This window comes from Pygoscelis adeliae, unplaced genomic scaffold (assembly GCF_000699105.1).
Source record: "Pygoscelis adeliae isolate BGI_AS28 unplaced genomic scaffold, ASM69910v1 Scaffold673, whole genome shotgun sequence".
In the NCBI taxonomy this organism is placed as follows: Eukaryota; Metazoa; Chordata; class Aves; order Sphenisciformes; family Spheniscidae; genus Pygoscelis; species Pygoscelis adeliae.
The window spans coordinates 15,469-28,844 of NW_008824383.1; the positions used below are offsets into that span (position 1 = coordinate 15,469).

The 13,376-nt window shown below is 55.1% G+C and overlaps 1 protein-coding gene across 2 annotated transcripts in view; it reads right to left on the reverse strand.

Moving 5' to 3' along the window:
- Window positions 1-2,140: 2,140 nt before the first annotated feature.
- Window positions 2,141-13,376, reverse strand: part of SRF (serum response factor (c-fos serum response element-binding transcription factor)) — a 12,870-nt gene continuing 1,634 nt past the window's right edge. The window contains exons 2-7 of one of the 2 annotated variants that reach the window (XM_009320221.1): window positions 9,090-9,351; window positions 8,567-8,746; window positions 6,794-6,913; window positions 5,859-6,050; window positions 5,257-5,333; window positions 2,141-4,987 (exon numbers count right to left, since the gene is read on the reverse strand). In XM_009320221.1, coding sequence (XP_009318496.1) covers window positions 4,892-4,987; window positions 5,257-5,333; window positions 5,859-6,050; window positions 6,794-6,913; window positions 8,567-8,746; window positions 9,090-9,351 — 927 coding nt within the window. In that variant the 3' untranslated portion in view covers window positions 2,141-4,891. The remainder of the gene's footprint in view (window positions 4,988-5,256; window positions 5,334-5,858; window positions 6,051-6,793; window positions 6,914-8,566; window positions 8,747-9,089; window positions 9,352-13,376) is intronic. The other variant, XM_009320222.1, reaches the window with a different exon arrangement.

Consider the following 13,376-nt stretch of genomic DNA (forward strand, 5'->3'; position numbering starts at 1 on the left):
AGGCTGCCCAGGGAAGTGGTTGAGTCACCATCCCTGGAGGTATTTAAAAGACGTGTAGATGAGGCGCTTAGGGACATGGTTTAGTGGGCATGGTGGTGTTGGGTTGACGGTTGGACTCGATGATCTTAGAGGTCTCTTCCAACCTTAATGATTCTATGATTCTATGATTCTATGTTGTTTTGTGCATGTACTGTACCTGCAACACTGCTGTGTTTAATGTCACAAACACGAGGTGGTGATAATGCTCTGCAGTGGGAAATGCAGCCTGGCTGGTAACATCAGCTGGCAACACCCCGTAGTCAAAATTGCCACCAACAGTAAATGGCAGTGGCCAAATAGGACATGGGCATCTTGTTTGTGACACTGAAAAGTTTTCTGTGGTATTCATATGCCCTGCTTATGTCTTGGCTCTGATGGTCTTGATACCATGGTTAGTCAGCCATTTATCCTAAAGATAAAGATTATGTCTATGGTATCTTGCTCCATGTTAGGAGTTTTATGCGTCATACACAGACCCCTGAGCACAAGTAACACGGGGTTACTTGTGCTGATACCGGTTTTGTGGTGCTGAACCACAAGACACGTGCAGGCATGCTGAACATGGGGCTGGCTGTGGTGTAACCTGTAAAAGCGAAGCGCCTCCGCTCCCGATGGGGAAAGAGCCATTTCTGCTGTGTTTTGCTCCTAAGCGCTTTCTGTACAATTTTCTCCTCCTCTGCTACACTGAGAGACATTTTTTCCAAATTGCACTGCGAGGAATAGCGCAGTCCCTCCACTGCGCAGGCTTTTATCAGTGCTAAGCTTTCCTTACATTATACTGGTATCTGCTCCAGGACCTGATGCTATGTAGAGGCGAGTTGTTGCATTTTAGCTGGCATACTGTTTACCCAGCAGCACTGATGATTGTAACGAGCCTTTCTCCCTTTGGTTTCTTGCCCACCTTTAGGCACTTTACTGAGTCCCCATGTGCCCTTGACCTGGCTTCTAGGGGCCTACAGGCATCCATCCGCCTTTGACCTGACTTTAAGTAATGCCTCTCCAGTTTGGACTTTGAGTATTGCCATATCTTCTCATAGCAGTTTTCTGTGGGGAATTTAACAGTCTTGGTGTTGAGCCTCATAAGAACAACAGTTAAGCTCCATCCTTAAAGACATCGGGTGTCCAAAAGTAATGGACATGGAACGGGGGAGGAGAAACAATCTCATCTTCATTTGAGACCTGGATTTGATGCCTGTCAATGTCAGGGGAAGCTGTTGGGCCTGCAGCCTTTCAACTCGTTTATTTTAAAGCCCAGTTTGTTCTTTCTCCTTGTCCAGAGGCCTGGAGATGGTACCGCACACGCCAACCACCATGTCTGAATGCTCTGAGATGCCAGCTGCATCACATCTCCCATGATGACAGGGCCTTGGCCAGCATCACTTATCTGTCCAGCCCCGTATCAGGTAAACACTACCTTAACAGCAGCGTCTTCATACAAAATCTTTATCTATCCTGGAAATACCTCTGTCACTACTAAAAAATATCTCTGTCCTCCTTTGGTTTGGGGTAGTTTATCAACATATATAATCCACCTGGGGCCAGGCATAGGGATCATCTTTTCTTTGATGTTACAATGGCAAAAACCTCCTCTTCCTAGGCCTTAGTTACTGCCTAACTACTCCGTAAGCAACATGGGCTGTTTGTGCTCCCCGTTTTAACTCTTGCTTGAGGTCCTCATGCTCCTCCCTTTTAACACCCATGAATTAGAACAATTCTTTTCTTTTTCAAAAGTCCCCTTTCCTCCTCATTCCTGTTTTTTATTTCTCTTGACTCGACACCATGCCCTGCTCACCAGCACCGTTCCCGAGCTTTCAGAAAGGAGAGCCTTCACAGCCCTGCTGTCCACCACAGGCCCCCCCTCTGGCCCACCCACTGGCTCTGGGACTCACAGAGTAGGAGTCCAGCTGATCAGGTCTCACCCGTGCGGGAGGCAGTGGGGATGGAGACTTCTGCAAAGAGCCCCTCTTCACCACATCATGCCGAGACAGCCACCCACCCTCTGCAGTACACAAACAGGTGCAGGAATCTGCCTCTGATCCCCATTCACTGGCCCCTCAGGTGTGTGTCATCCCCTCCCACAAAGCATGGCCAAGATCCCGAATCTGTGCACAAAATGATAACATTTATTGAAAGAGTAATTTTTTTTTTAATACAAAAGAAAGCTCTGTACATAGTACTGTGATTACTTCCACATCCTTCCAGAAACACAACCCTGGAAACTGGAGGGGAAAAAAAAAAATAATCCCACACACACTTATGCGTACACACACGCACACACGCACGCGCACACACACACACACACACAACCCTCAAACCAGTAAAATGAACTAAAAATGTCACCACACAATAAATGCCATTTCATCCCTGATACACAAGTGTTCTTACAAGTCTGCACTTAAATAAAATACACCATTAGCGTTTAACCAGCAGTTGCCTTTGGGGGGCCAGGGAGGGGATGCAGTCAGACACCCTGTAGCAGCAGGGGCGCTCCTGCCATCCTGGCCCAACAGCTCTGCTCCACAGTGCTAGCACAAGCAAAGCGGAGCAAAGCCAGGCCACAGTGATGTGCTGGGGCAAAGGACAACGCAAACCCCAACCTTCTCCCTGGACAAACTCCTAGGTACCCAGCCTTGTTTTGGAAGCATCACTGAGCAGCTTTCATACACCTAGCAATGGGGCACGGCACAGCACTCCCACATGCTCCAAGCTGCGGAGCACGCATCACTCTTAGAGCAAGGATACTAAGGGGAGGCAGCATGCAATGTCACTCTCGCCAGACAGGCCACCCCACTCCCCACGAGCCCTTCCCGGGCTGCACGACAGACCGAGGGCCGAAAGACTGCTCTGGGAGCTCTTTGCACGGGGGGCTCGGAGAGGACCTGTCCACATCTGTGCACTAAGGACTGGCTGCAGAGGGGGAACTACAGCCCAGATCATCAGCTAGGAGTTCAGGAGATACTACTTGCACAGTGAGCAGGGGGAGCAGGCATCAGACACTGCTGTCCACTCGCCACTCAGGGAGGAGTGGGGATGCCCATATCCCTTAGGCAGTCACCGGTAGCACTGCTCCAGGAGCAGTGACAGAACAGCCACAGGTCCCAGGACCAGAGGTGAACAGGGCGGCCATCAGAAAACCCAGCCCATTTCTGGCTCCCAGGCACACTGCAAGCCCCTTGCTCCTGAAGGATGGGCTTCCCACTTCTAGAGACCAGCCACTGCTTCACTCGCCCCCTGCCTGTTAAGCCCAAAATGATGGGTATGGAGTCCTCAGTACAGGTAAATGGGAAACAAGCATCCCACTTGGTTCAGCTTGATCCCTGGCATATGCTGGTGGATGGAGAGCGCAGCTTAAACGCTAATGCTGAGGAAACATGTCCAAGGTTACAATACAAACTCAAAAGCAAGGCCCCTTTCCTGCCACCATGCCCACCCACCCCTCTCCCATCCCCCTGGTACAAACCCCATGAAAACTGTATAGAAGCCAAACTTTTATTCCTTAAAGAATTACATAAATACTGAGTTTAACACTTAGAAAAATAAAGTCATTTTCTTTTTTTTTTTTTTTTTCTCCAAGGCTTCTTTTGTCTTTAACTTAAAAAAAAAAAGTTACAGTAGCTGCTTCTTCCCCTAAGGATTCAGCAGCTTCTCTCACTTGCTCACTCTCCCTCCAGGGACAGGGCTAGGTAGCAGAGCCATTCACAGCAACTCCCATGCAGGCCCAAGCATGCTCCAGCCCTTCTCCCCCAGCCTTGCCGAGCCTGCACAGGCATCACAGCTGCTCCTCCACAGCCCAGGATGGGCCTGCAGGTCACCCTGGTACTCAGAGGAAGAGCCTGCCACCTGCCCAGCATCTCAGTGCCCCATGGGCTCTTCCCTTTGACACTCGAGTTGTTTCTCCACCTTGCATCAAACAGAAATTTATAAAGCGCTGGCTGGAGCTGCAGGGGGATGTGGGAGAGACCTGGCCACGTTGCCCCGGGTGTATGGAGTCCGCAAGCAGTGTGAGGGCCGAGAGGAGAGTGTGGAGCTGAGCCGGCCACAGAGCCCCCCAGGAGCTCTTCGGGGCATCGTTGTGCTCCTGGACATCCACGGACCACCTCAGCTGTGCGACGGCAGCTGCCAGGGCAGAGCCAGGCAGGCTGCAAGTCTGCCAGGCAGCCCAGTGAGGAGGCACTGAGGGCAGAGGGCTCACTGTAGTGCATATGAGGATGGGGCCATGTGCCGCAGGCTGTGCCCTGCCCTCCAGAGGGAGGGCCCGCAGGCCCAACCAGAGATGCACATGCAAGCTGGCCACTCTCCCCTGTCCAGAGCCCAGGGTGAGTTGCTGCGGCCAGGACCCGTCACCCCCACAAAGGCACATTGCTGAGGCCAGCAGCACAGCCTTGGCTCGCTCCGCTTCGAGCTGCGCCCACAGGACAGCTCTGGGTCTGAGCTGAGCCCCATGCAGAACACACACTCACGGGCAAGGTGACTCGAAGCGCCCAGAAGGAGCCAGAGCCTCCAGCTGGCAACGGCCCGCAGTATTTATTTACAGTGCAGAGCAATCCTCCCCTCAAGAGACAAGTTTCTTTGGCTGGCGTGAGACAAGCACAGCTATCGCAGCATCCAAATGCCCCCAAGCCCTGCACGGCCCCAGCACAGCTCCACCCCAGGTGGGTCCTGCAGCCCCACGCGCATGCCTGTGTGTATATGTGTGTGTGTGTGTGGGTGTGTGTGTGTGCATGTGTGGATGAAGGAAACGTGAAAAGGCAACAATAAATAACTGGTGCAGTCTGTACGAGAAGGAATTGCCGCCAGCCCCGGCACTGGCATGACAAGCCAGGGACAGCACAAGGCCGACAGCAGAGGCCTCTCAGTCACTCTTGGCGCTGTGTGAGGTGTCCAAGTTGACCACCTGCAGCTCCGTCAGGCTGCTGCCACTGCTGCTCTGCTGCCCGATGACAGCCATCTAAAGAGAAAAGGGAGGAGGAAGCACTAGGGGACAGCACGCTCTGAGGCCATGTGTGCCAGCAGCCAGGGTGGCACTGTCCTTTCTGGGCACCTCTCCAAGGAGGGCAAGACTTCCTCACCCAAGGGTGGGTGGCACTGACAGCTTTCCCAGACCTGAGGACTGGCCCTACCCAAGGGCCTGGGTCTGCCCAGAACCACAAAGGATGTGCAGGCAGGGGCAGATCAAGGACACCGCCTGAACACCTGCAAGTACCACTCTGCACCTACCTGGTGAAGCTGGACAGCTGAGACTGGGATCTGAACGGTGCCTGATGGGGCTGTCAGGAACACTTGGGGGACGCCACCTGCCACAGAGAGCACAAATGACACCGTTCCTTAAACAGTGCTTCCCCATGGATCCTTTCTCTGAGCTGCATGGAGCTGCACAAGGATGAAGGTGCCTGCTTGCATGCATGGAGGCATCCCAGGAGAAAGCCACATGCGCTAGTTTTCCAAACGCTGGGAGAAGCAGGCACAAGCCCTCAATCCAAGTCTTGCCTGCATGGCTTCATGCTGCTTTGCCCCCTCATGCAACCACACGTCCTCTCCAGAGCCTCCTAGCTCCCTCCACTGCCTGCCCCATATGCCACCCGTCCCAGCAACCCTCACCCTTTTTCTCCAGCAAACAGCTCAAACAATCCTTTGCATAGGAGAATGGCGGGATCTAAAAGCGTGCATCAAGCATCACCCTTGCCAGGCCTTTGTACAGCCACTAGGACTGCTCAGAAGAAAATTCTTTGAAATTAATATACAGCATAAATACATGCGAGATGAGAAAAATCAGGGTGTCAGAGCACTTAAGGGAGCACTGACCCAGACAGCTGTCTTACCCTGATCCTGGACCTGGCCGTGGGAGACCTGCATTGCTGAGGGCGCCTGTGAGAAAGCGTTGAGGACTGCAAGTCCACCGTCTGCAAGGCCAGATGTGGGCGCGTACATCACCGCATGTGGGCTGGGGTACATCATGTGGCCACCCACAGTGGTTGGCACAGATGACGTCATGATGGTCGCCGGGAGGGTCACTGGCACCAGGACAGACTACATGTGAGCCACACGAAAGGAGTCTGCTACACTCACACACCTGCTCAGCACCCCTCCCTCAGCCACCCTTGGCATGCTGTCCTGAAGCAGCAGGTGCATGGAGATACCCATCTTGTTCTCCCAAGCTCTTGGGGAAAAGCCCAAGGAACAGGCAGGAGAGCTCAAACCTCTCCTTTCATGAGTGAATATGAGAGGGCAGAAAAGCACAGTAGCCAAATATCCCAGGACTGACTTCAACTTGAGATACAAGTTTCCTGATGAAGCTTTAATAAAGCTGTTGAACTGGATTCAGCCTGCATCCAGGCACCTGAACTCAGATTTTGCTGACAACAGAGGTGTTCTCTGCATATACAGTAAAAATCTCAAGTAGATGTGAGCCAATGCCTTGTGCTAGGGGCAATGCTGGCTCACTAAGAAACCATCTGAGAACTGGGCAACCTCTTCCCAGCTCCATGCTGCAAGTAAGAGCAGATGATGTATCTGGAGAGGCTCTGAAATCCCTTGTAAGGTGCCCTATGCATGGCAGCATCTATCTAGATATAGTGTAGCACAGGGGCTGGCAACAGGGATAAATACACCTGGGAAACTGTCAGGAAGGCTGGGATAGAGTTGGTCTGAAGAAGGATCCTGGGCAGGGAGCAGGCATGAGGTCTGTTGGTGTGGGTTGCTATCAGCGGAGGTTAGGAAGGAAGACAGAACGTGGTTATTGTAGTGTCCCAATTACCTGTTCCGCTGGAAGAGGTCTGGGTAAGGTCAGTGCTGCTGTCACTAGAGGGAGACGTTTGCTGCGGTGCCTGGTGCACCTGGATCGCCTGGACTGGGACCTGCTGAGCCATGGTACCACCTGGGGAGAGAGAGGAGCCCATGAGCCTGTGGCTCAGCAGGGAGGGATACAGGCACTCCGGGCCATGTGAAAGCCCCTCAGTCCTTCTCTGGCCACACGCAGCTCTGCACTGCGCTGGGGAAGGCTAGCCAAAAGCAGCTCATGGCAGAAACCAGGCACTGCCCCAAAGAGCAGGCCAAAACCTGCTCTTTCCTGGCACACAGGGGCCAGAGTCAGCTAGCCTACAGGGCTCCAGAGAGAAAAGGAAAGGCCACAACAGCTTTTGTCCAGCTCCCAGGCATGGTTCAGGAATGTCTGGGGCCCTCCTCACCATTCCTGGCTCCACCAAGACACAGGACAGATGATGTTGGGAGGAGAGGGCCCAGCACATGCCCCCAGCACTGCCCATGCTCAGCCAGCCCTGCAAGGATTATCTCACTGCACTGAGCAGAACTGCAAGAGCCCAAATGCCCAGGCCAGCTGGGCCACGCTGCCTTCACACTCTGGAACCCAGCTCCATCTTCCACAGGACACTCGGGGAACAGCTATCTCAACCAGCTTGTGATCTCAAGGACATCACAGTGCCCTACACAGGGATTAGAGACCGCTGGGCCACAAGATGTGCATCCCAGAGCTGCAGGGGCACAGCCACACAGCCTGCGGCCCAGCCCACTCGCTGCAAAGCTCTTCAGCTCCAGAGACGGAGCTCGGCACAGGAAGCTCCCCTCAGGCTCAGGTCCCGTCTCCAGAGGGAAGAGCAAGGGATGCCAGAGAGCAGGAATCACCAGCCACCTCACTCAGGCTGGGCATCTCCCCACACACCACAGAGACACACGTCCATTATTCTCTTAGCTCCTCCAGATGACAAGGGAAATCCAGTCCCCTTGCATGGGATCATGCTGTCTGTCAGGGCCCACAGGAGCCATAAGGGCTCCAGGAAAGCATGCAGGCTATCAGACTCATCAACTTGGGCACAAACAGGCAGGACACAAGAAATACTGTCTCACACTCGGCGCCGGTCCTCAGGTGATGGCTGCCCCCACAAAGGAGAGCCTAGCCCTGCTCTGAAACTCCAGCCAGGGGCATGTCCAGCCCCAGTATAACACCTGGAGAGCTTTGACTCAGTGCAGCAAGAAATTCCTACAAAGGACAATGCACACAAGGCAGCACCGCAGCATCACTCCCTTCTCTGCTCTGGGTCTCTCCTAATCTAGCCTCTGCACTGTGGTTCTGTGACCGACTGCAGATCCAAATACAAAAGCAAGGGCAGCTGCCTAGAGCCAAATGCCAGCACTCAAAAAACATCCACTGGGCATCTGAGCCACTGCGGTCTCCTTCCATCAGTCCTCCTAGCAGCAGTTCAGCCTCAGCACAGCTGCACCAGGGACCTGTCTCCTCTGCGTTTGCTAGCCGCAGGGCAAACCCTGGGGCAGGAGACTGACAACCTGCTGCTTCCCTTGGTTTGTATCCCCCAGGATGCTGCTCCTGCCTATGCCAAACATTCCCTGCCTTGTCTTCCCATCTCTCCCCTGCAGCCACAGCCAGGGTGCCCTGTGCTCTGCCTCCTCTGTGCTCCCACCTCAGTTGGGGGTCAGCTCTCTGGCCAGGACCAGGACCCCCACAGATGCCTCCATCCCCCCACCTCAAGCAAGCGGAGGAGAAGCGAGTGCTGACCTGTCAGCGACACGATCTGCCCTCCAGCTCTGGCAGGGAAGCGGAAGACTGTCTGTTGTGCCTGCTGCAGCTGTCCAGCCGTACCCGTGACCACCTGGCCCTGCTGGCTGGAAAGAGCCAGGGAGTGCGGCTGTAACTGAGTGAGAGGAATGGTAGGGGTCCCCGGAGAAAGGGAAGCACCTGCCGAAAGGAGGGAGAAAGAAAGGCTTTGTCACCACCAGCTCTTTTCACTCCCTCCAGGCTTCTCGGTGCTGCCCTGGGGTCCCAGCTCAGCTCCCTGCCACCACGCCCTTCCCAGCAGCAGGGCCAGCTAGCAGCACTCTAAGGAAACAGTCACTACATGACCCTTCTCCAGACACTGGCCTGGCTGGGCTCAAGCAAGGAATCCCAGCCAGGTTCACCCTACAGCAGCAACCACTCTGCTTCTTCCTGCCACTAGGTCTCCTCTCCTCTGGAGAGGGCAGCAACACACTCCAGGTACAGAGACGGATAGATGCAGTCCTCAGCCCCTAAAGGCACTGACCTGACATGAGGGTGAAGCCAGTGGGTATCGGCATGAGGCCCCCAGATGTCACTGCACTGGCTCCAGTAGTCTTCAGCACTGTCCCGTTGGCACTGGTGACGGCATTGGGGCTGATGCTGGCAGACACTGGCGCCAGGTAATTAGTGATGGGGAATGACGGGCCACTGCTGACCTGCATGGAGGTCGAGGTGGTGGGGGCTGTCTGGATGGTGGACGTTGTCCCCGGCAGGTTGGTGACAGTGAACGCTGGTTTCAGTGTGTCCTGGGGAAGGAGAGATTGTGACAACTCAGACCAGCCCTTGGATCTGCTCAACATCTGCCCATGAGACCAAACCAGGCTCTGTAGGTTGCATCCCCCTGCTAAACCATACCCCCATAGCCTGCTGCCAGCACATGGAGCAGAGCCAGGGTAGCAAAGAGGAGTCACTTGTACGAACATGAGGAGACCGTGCCCAATAACGCAGCATGAGGAGAGCTGGCGAGAGCTCAGCATAAACCTTGGATACAAGCCCAGGGCCACACAGGTCCCCTGAGAGACTTCCCTGCAAGACACCAGGGGACGAAGCAACCCTTCCCCTCCCCAGGAGTCCCCATAGCCTCTAAGAAGAGAGCAGCCTCTTTTTGGCACGCAGCAGGCAAAACCAGTCCTTGCAGGGACAGACGTAAAGGCAAACATACTGTCTCCTGTCAGGAACACACACCACTTCCCTTATGGCAGGAAACACATGGCCAAGAACAAGCCAAGAACTGGCTCTTAAAGGCAGCTGTACACCGAAAGCAGCAAGGGAGAGGTAAGGCCGAACCCAGACACCAGAGAGGCCCAAACCCAGCCCTGACAGCTGCTCTGGCAGGCCCTGGGGAATGCCTCCACAAATCTCCTGGAGCAAAGGGGAGAACCTGGCCAGGGGAAGCACCCATTTGCCAGTCCACTAGCAGGAGATGGGCACAAGGCAAACGCTTCCAAGGGACCCCGCACGTTAGCTACAGCCAGCATGCACCACAGTCCTGCAAGGAGCCTTGGAGCTCTATGCCTGTCTGAGGACAGCATCGCCAGGGAAGCTGAGCACCAGGAGGAAAAGGGCCCTGCACTGGGCCAGTGCTAGCCTGAGAGGCTAGCCTCCCGGGTCTGGGAACAAGGGAGGAACGTGTATGCCAGGCTGCAGGGCATGTTAACACCCCAGTTTCTGCAGCCACAAAGCATGTGGCTGGACATGGCTTGGATCTGCAGGAACCAACCAAGCCCAGCATGATCCCTGCTGCCCCTGGCAGTCACACAGCACCTAACATGCCTCCTTCCCCCAAATCCTTTTGGATACCCAGGGTCTCCATGGCCCCTCTCCTGCCCTGCTCAGGTGGCAAAGAGCAGATTGCAAATACACTGCTCCACAGGAGACCATGCCACAGGCCACAATGGACCTGCTGTCCCCGTGCCCTGCCATGGCTGCCGGCACGCCTGGGAAGAGTTAAGGCTGCCACACTCCCACCCCTCCCGCTGCAGGCTGGTGGGCCCAGCTCTCCCACGTGCTAAGCCTTGTTCCCAGCTTGTCAAGCTGCCAGGAATGAGGAATTCACAGCTCAACGAACAGCTAAAAAAGGGAAGGCAGCCCATTTTGGACAGGGGGAGCCAATCCCAGGCACTCAGCCGTGCCCCAGGGCCTGGGGAGGGAGGAGAGCAACGCCCCTCTGCCTTGGCACCACAGTCCCTGAAGTCCGAATTAGAAGAGGCACGTGATAACAGAGTGGAGCCCAGCAGAGGCACTTTCCATTAGCTCAACCACAAACTCCTGCCAACCCACATGGGACATGGAGGCTGTGGGCACCCTCCCCACGTGGGTGACAGGGCAGAGCTCCCCCCAGCCCACTGGGCCATGGGAGCCATAGCAGAGCAGGGCGGGTCCTGTTCCCAGCTGGAAAAGCCAGGCTCCCTCATCTACAGGCATAGCCCTTAAGCTGTACACCCCTGAGATATAGTTCCCAAGCAGCCAGGACACTTAGCGTCCCCCCACACTCCGTACTCTCAGGGCTGGAGAGGGCATCCCAAGAGATTCACAGCAGGGGGATTCCCAGGACTCCCTAGAAGCACAAGGGCAAACCTCAGTATGCTCAGAACAGCAAAGGTGCTTGGGAGGGATGCTGCGCCAGCAGGCTCGAACTATGCACACCCCATCTCTGCCCTCCCTACTCTGCCACAGGTGAGAGACAGATTCCTCCCGTCTTTGCTGCATTTCTCTTGGGCTGCAGCAATAGCTCCCAGTACAAAAAGAGAGCTGGGAGAGATCTTGGGATTGGACACCCGTTGCCTTCTCCCCATGCCTGTCTGGGATGCCTCAGAGCCCCTGGGCATCTTGGCTCCCCCCAGCACCCTGCAAAGCCCAGACTACATGCATGAGGCCAGCCTTCAATAGGAGCCAAGCCATGGGTCACCTTCAGCTGAGATTACCCCAGGGACCATGGACAAGCCCTGAGGCAGCAGAGCAGCCCTGAAGGTCCTTCCCTTCCTGATCCAGCTGCACATCCATTCCCCACCATAGCTCACTGCAAACTTCAGTTTGCAGAGCAGTGCCTGGGGAATCAACATGCACCAGAGAGGTGCAGCATAGCAGCAGGAGATGTCTGCACAGACCCACACTACTGTGCATGCTTGATAAATGCTATACAGCATGAGCGGACCACAGGGCCCAGGACATCTGATGCCCATCCTGGACCACAGTAGGGTCTTGGGGACAGAAATGATCCCGCTCCACAGCTTCTGGGGGCTGCCTGGGACAATGCTGTTCAGCATGGCCCAGACCCCCAAGCCAGCATTATTACGCAAATGTTGCAGGACAACCGGCCTTGGAGGCACATGGGAAACCCCAATCTGGTCTCCAACACCTGGTCTGCATTCCAGATGGGGCAGAAAGTCCCACCTTCCCCCCACCCCAAAAAGAGATGACCAGAACAGGGCTACTCCCACGCTCTCACCCCAATCTAGAGCCCCTGAGCTCCCTCCAAAATACCCTCTCCCACATAACCACACCAGGAAGTTACACGAGGGCACTGTGCCCTTTGGGTCCCACAAAAGATCAGAGAGGTCAATGCATGACAGTATCATCATGAGGATATAGCTGCTGTCTTGAAAGTACAGCGTGCCCCAGTCCCAGCTGCAGTCAGAGCTCAGCTCCATGGCAGGGAGTTTGGGTTTGGCACAGCAGGTGCTGTGCTGTAGCGCAAAGGAATACCAGCGGGCTGCTGACTGCAGGCAACAGCCTGGCTGCATTGCTCCCACCTCTGCTGCAGCAGCTGAACACAAGCAGGTTTTGTCCATACAGAGGTCCAGGAAGCGGAGTTCACAGGAAGGCCAGGGAGCAACTGCCCAACCCTCTCAGAGCATCCTATGTGGCTAGACCTGACAGTCCAGGCACTTAATTTCCTTCCACCTCCTCCAATGAGGCACCCATAACCCAGTCCTGTGTACTACCCACCCCTCAGCAAGGATGCAAGCCACCTAGCATGGCTCACCCACGGGCTCCCTTCATCCTCAGAGGGCTTCTTGGTCTATCTGAATTGGGCTGATCTCTGCCAGAGCACCAAAACAGGCTTCCAGCCCTGCAGAAGGCACAGCAGGACTGAGGAGGGTCAGGGTGGGACTGTCCCCAGCCCCAGGGCTTGCCATGACAAGAACCCTCAGCAGGCCAGGGGTAGGTTTTGCCAGAATGTCAAGCAGAAGACAGGGCCACAGGGCTCCTCCAGCCCCGCACCAAATGCTGGCTGTGTCCACAAGGCACCCCACACACTAAGCATTACCACTTGTGAGTGCTGGGATGGAGCTTGCAGGGCACTAAGTGGGGGTTGCATCAGAAAGTGGGCAGAGAGAAGTGTGTTAAGATCTCCCCTCCAGAGTAACTGCACCCCAAGAGCAGACTTCCTTTGGGGCCACCTAGCAGTATTTTCAGGGAAAATCTTAAGGGACATGATGTGGGCAAGTCCCATGCCAGGGACAGGTCAGCTGCCACGCATGGCACTTCCTGCACCTCAAAACTACTCCAGGCACAGGTAATTTATCTCATTAGAAAATGCCCACAGGACTTGCCTCTTCATGCAGGAGAAGCCCAAGAGACACAAGTCCTTAAAAACACAGGCTGCACAAGAGAGAAATTGCTGGTGACAATGGGCTCCTTTGCCTACTGGAAAGGCTTGACACAGCTCTCGCACTAGGAATCACAGGCACCCAGGGGAGTCACGCCAGACTGGGACAGCCAGGATTGTTGTTGGGCTCCCACCAGCAGGAAGCCTCTCCAGGGACTC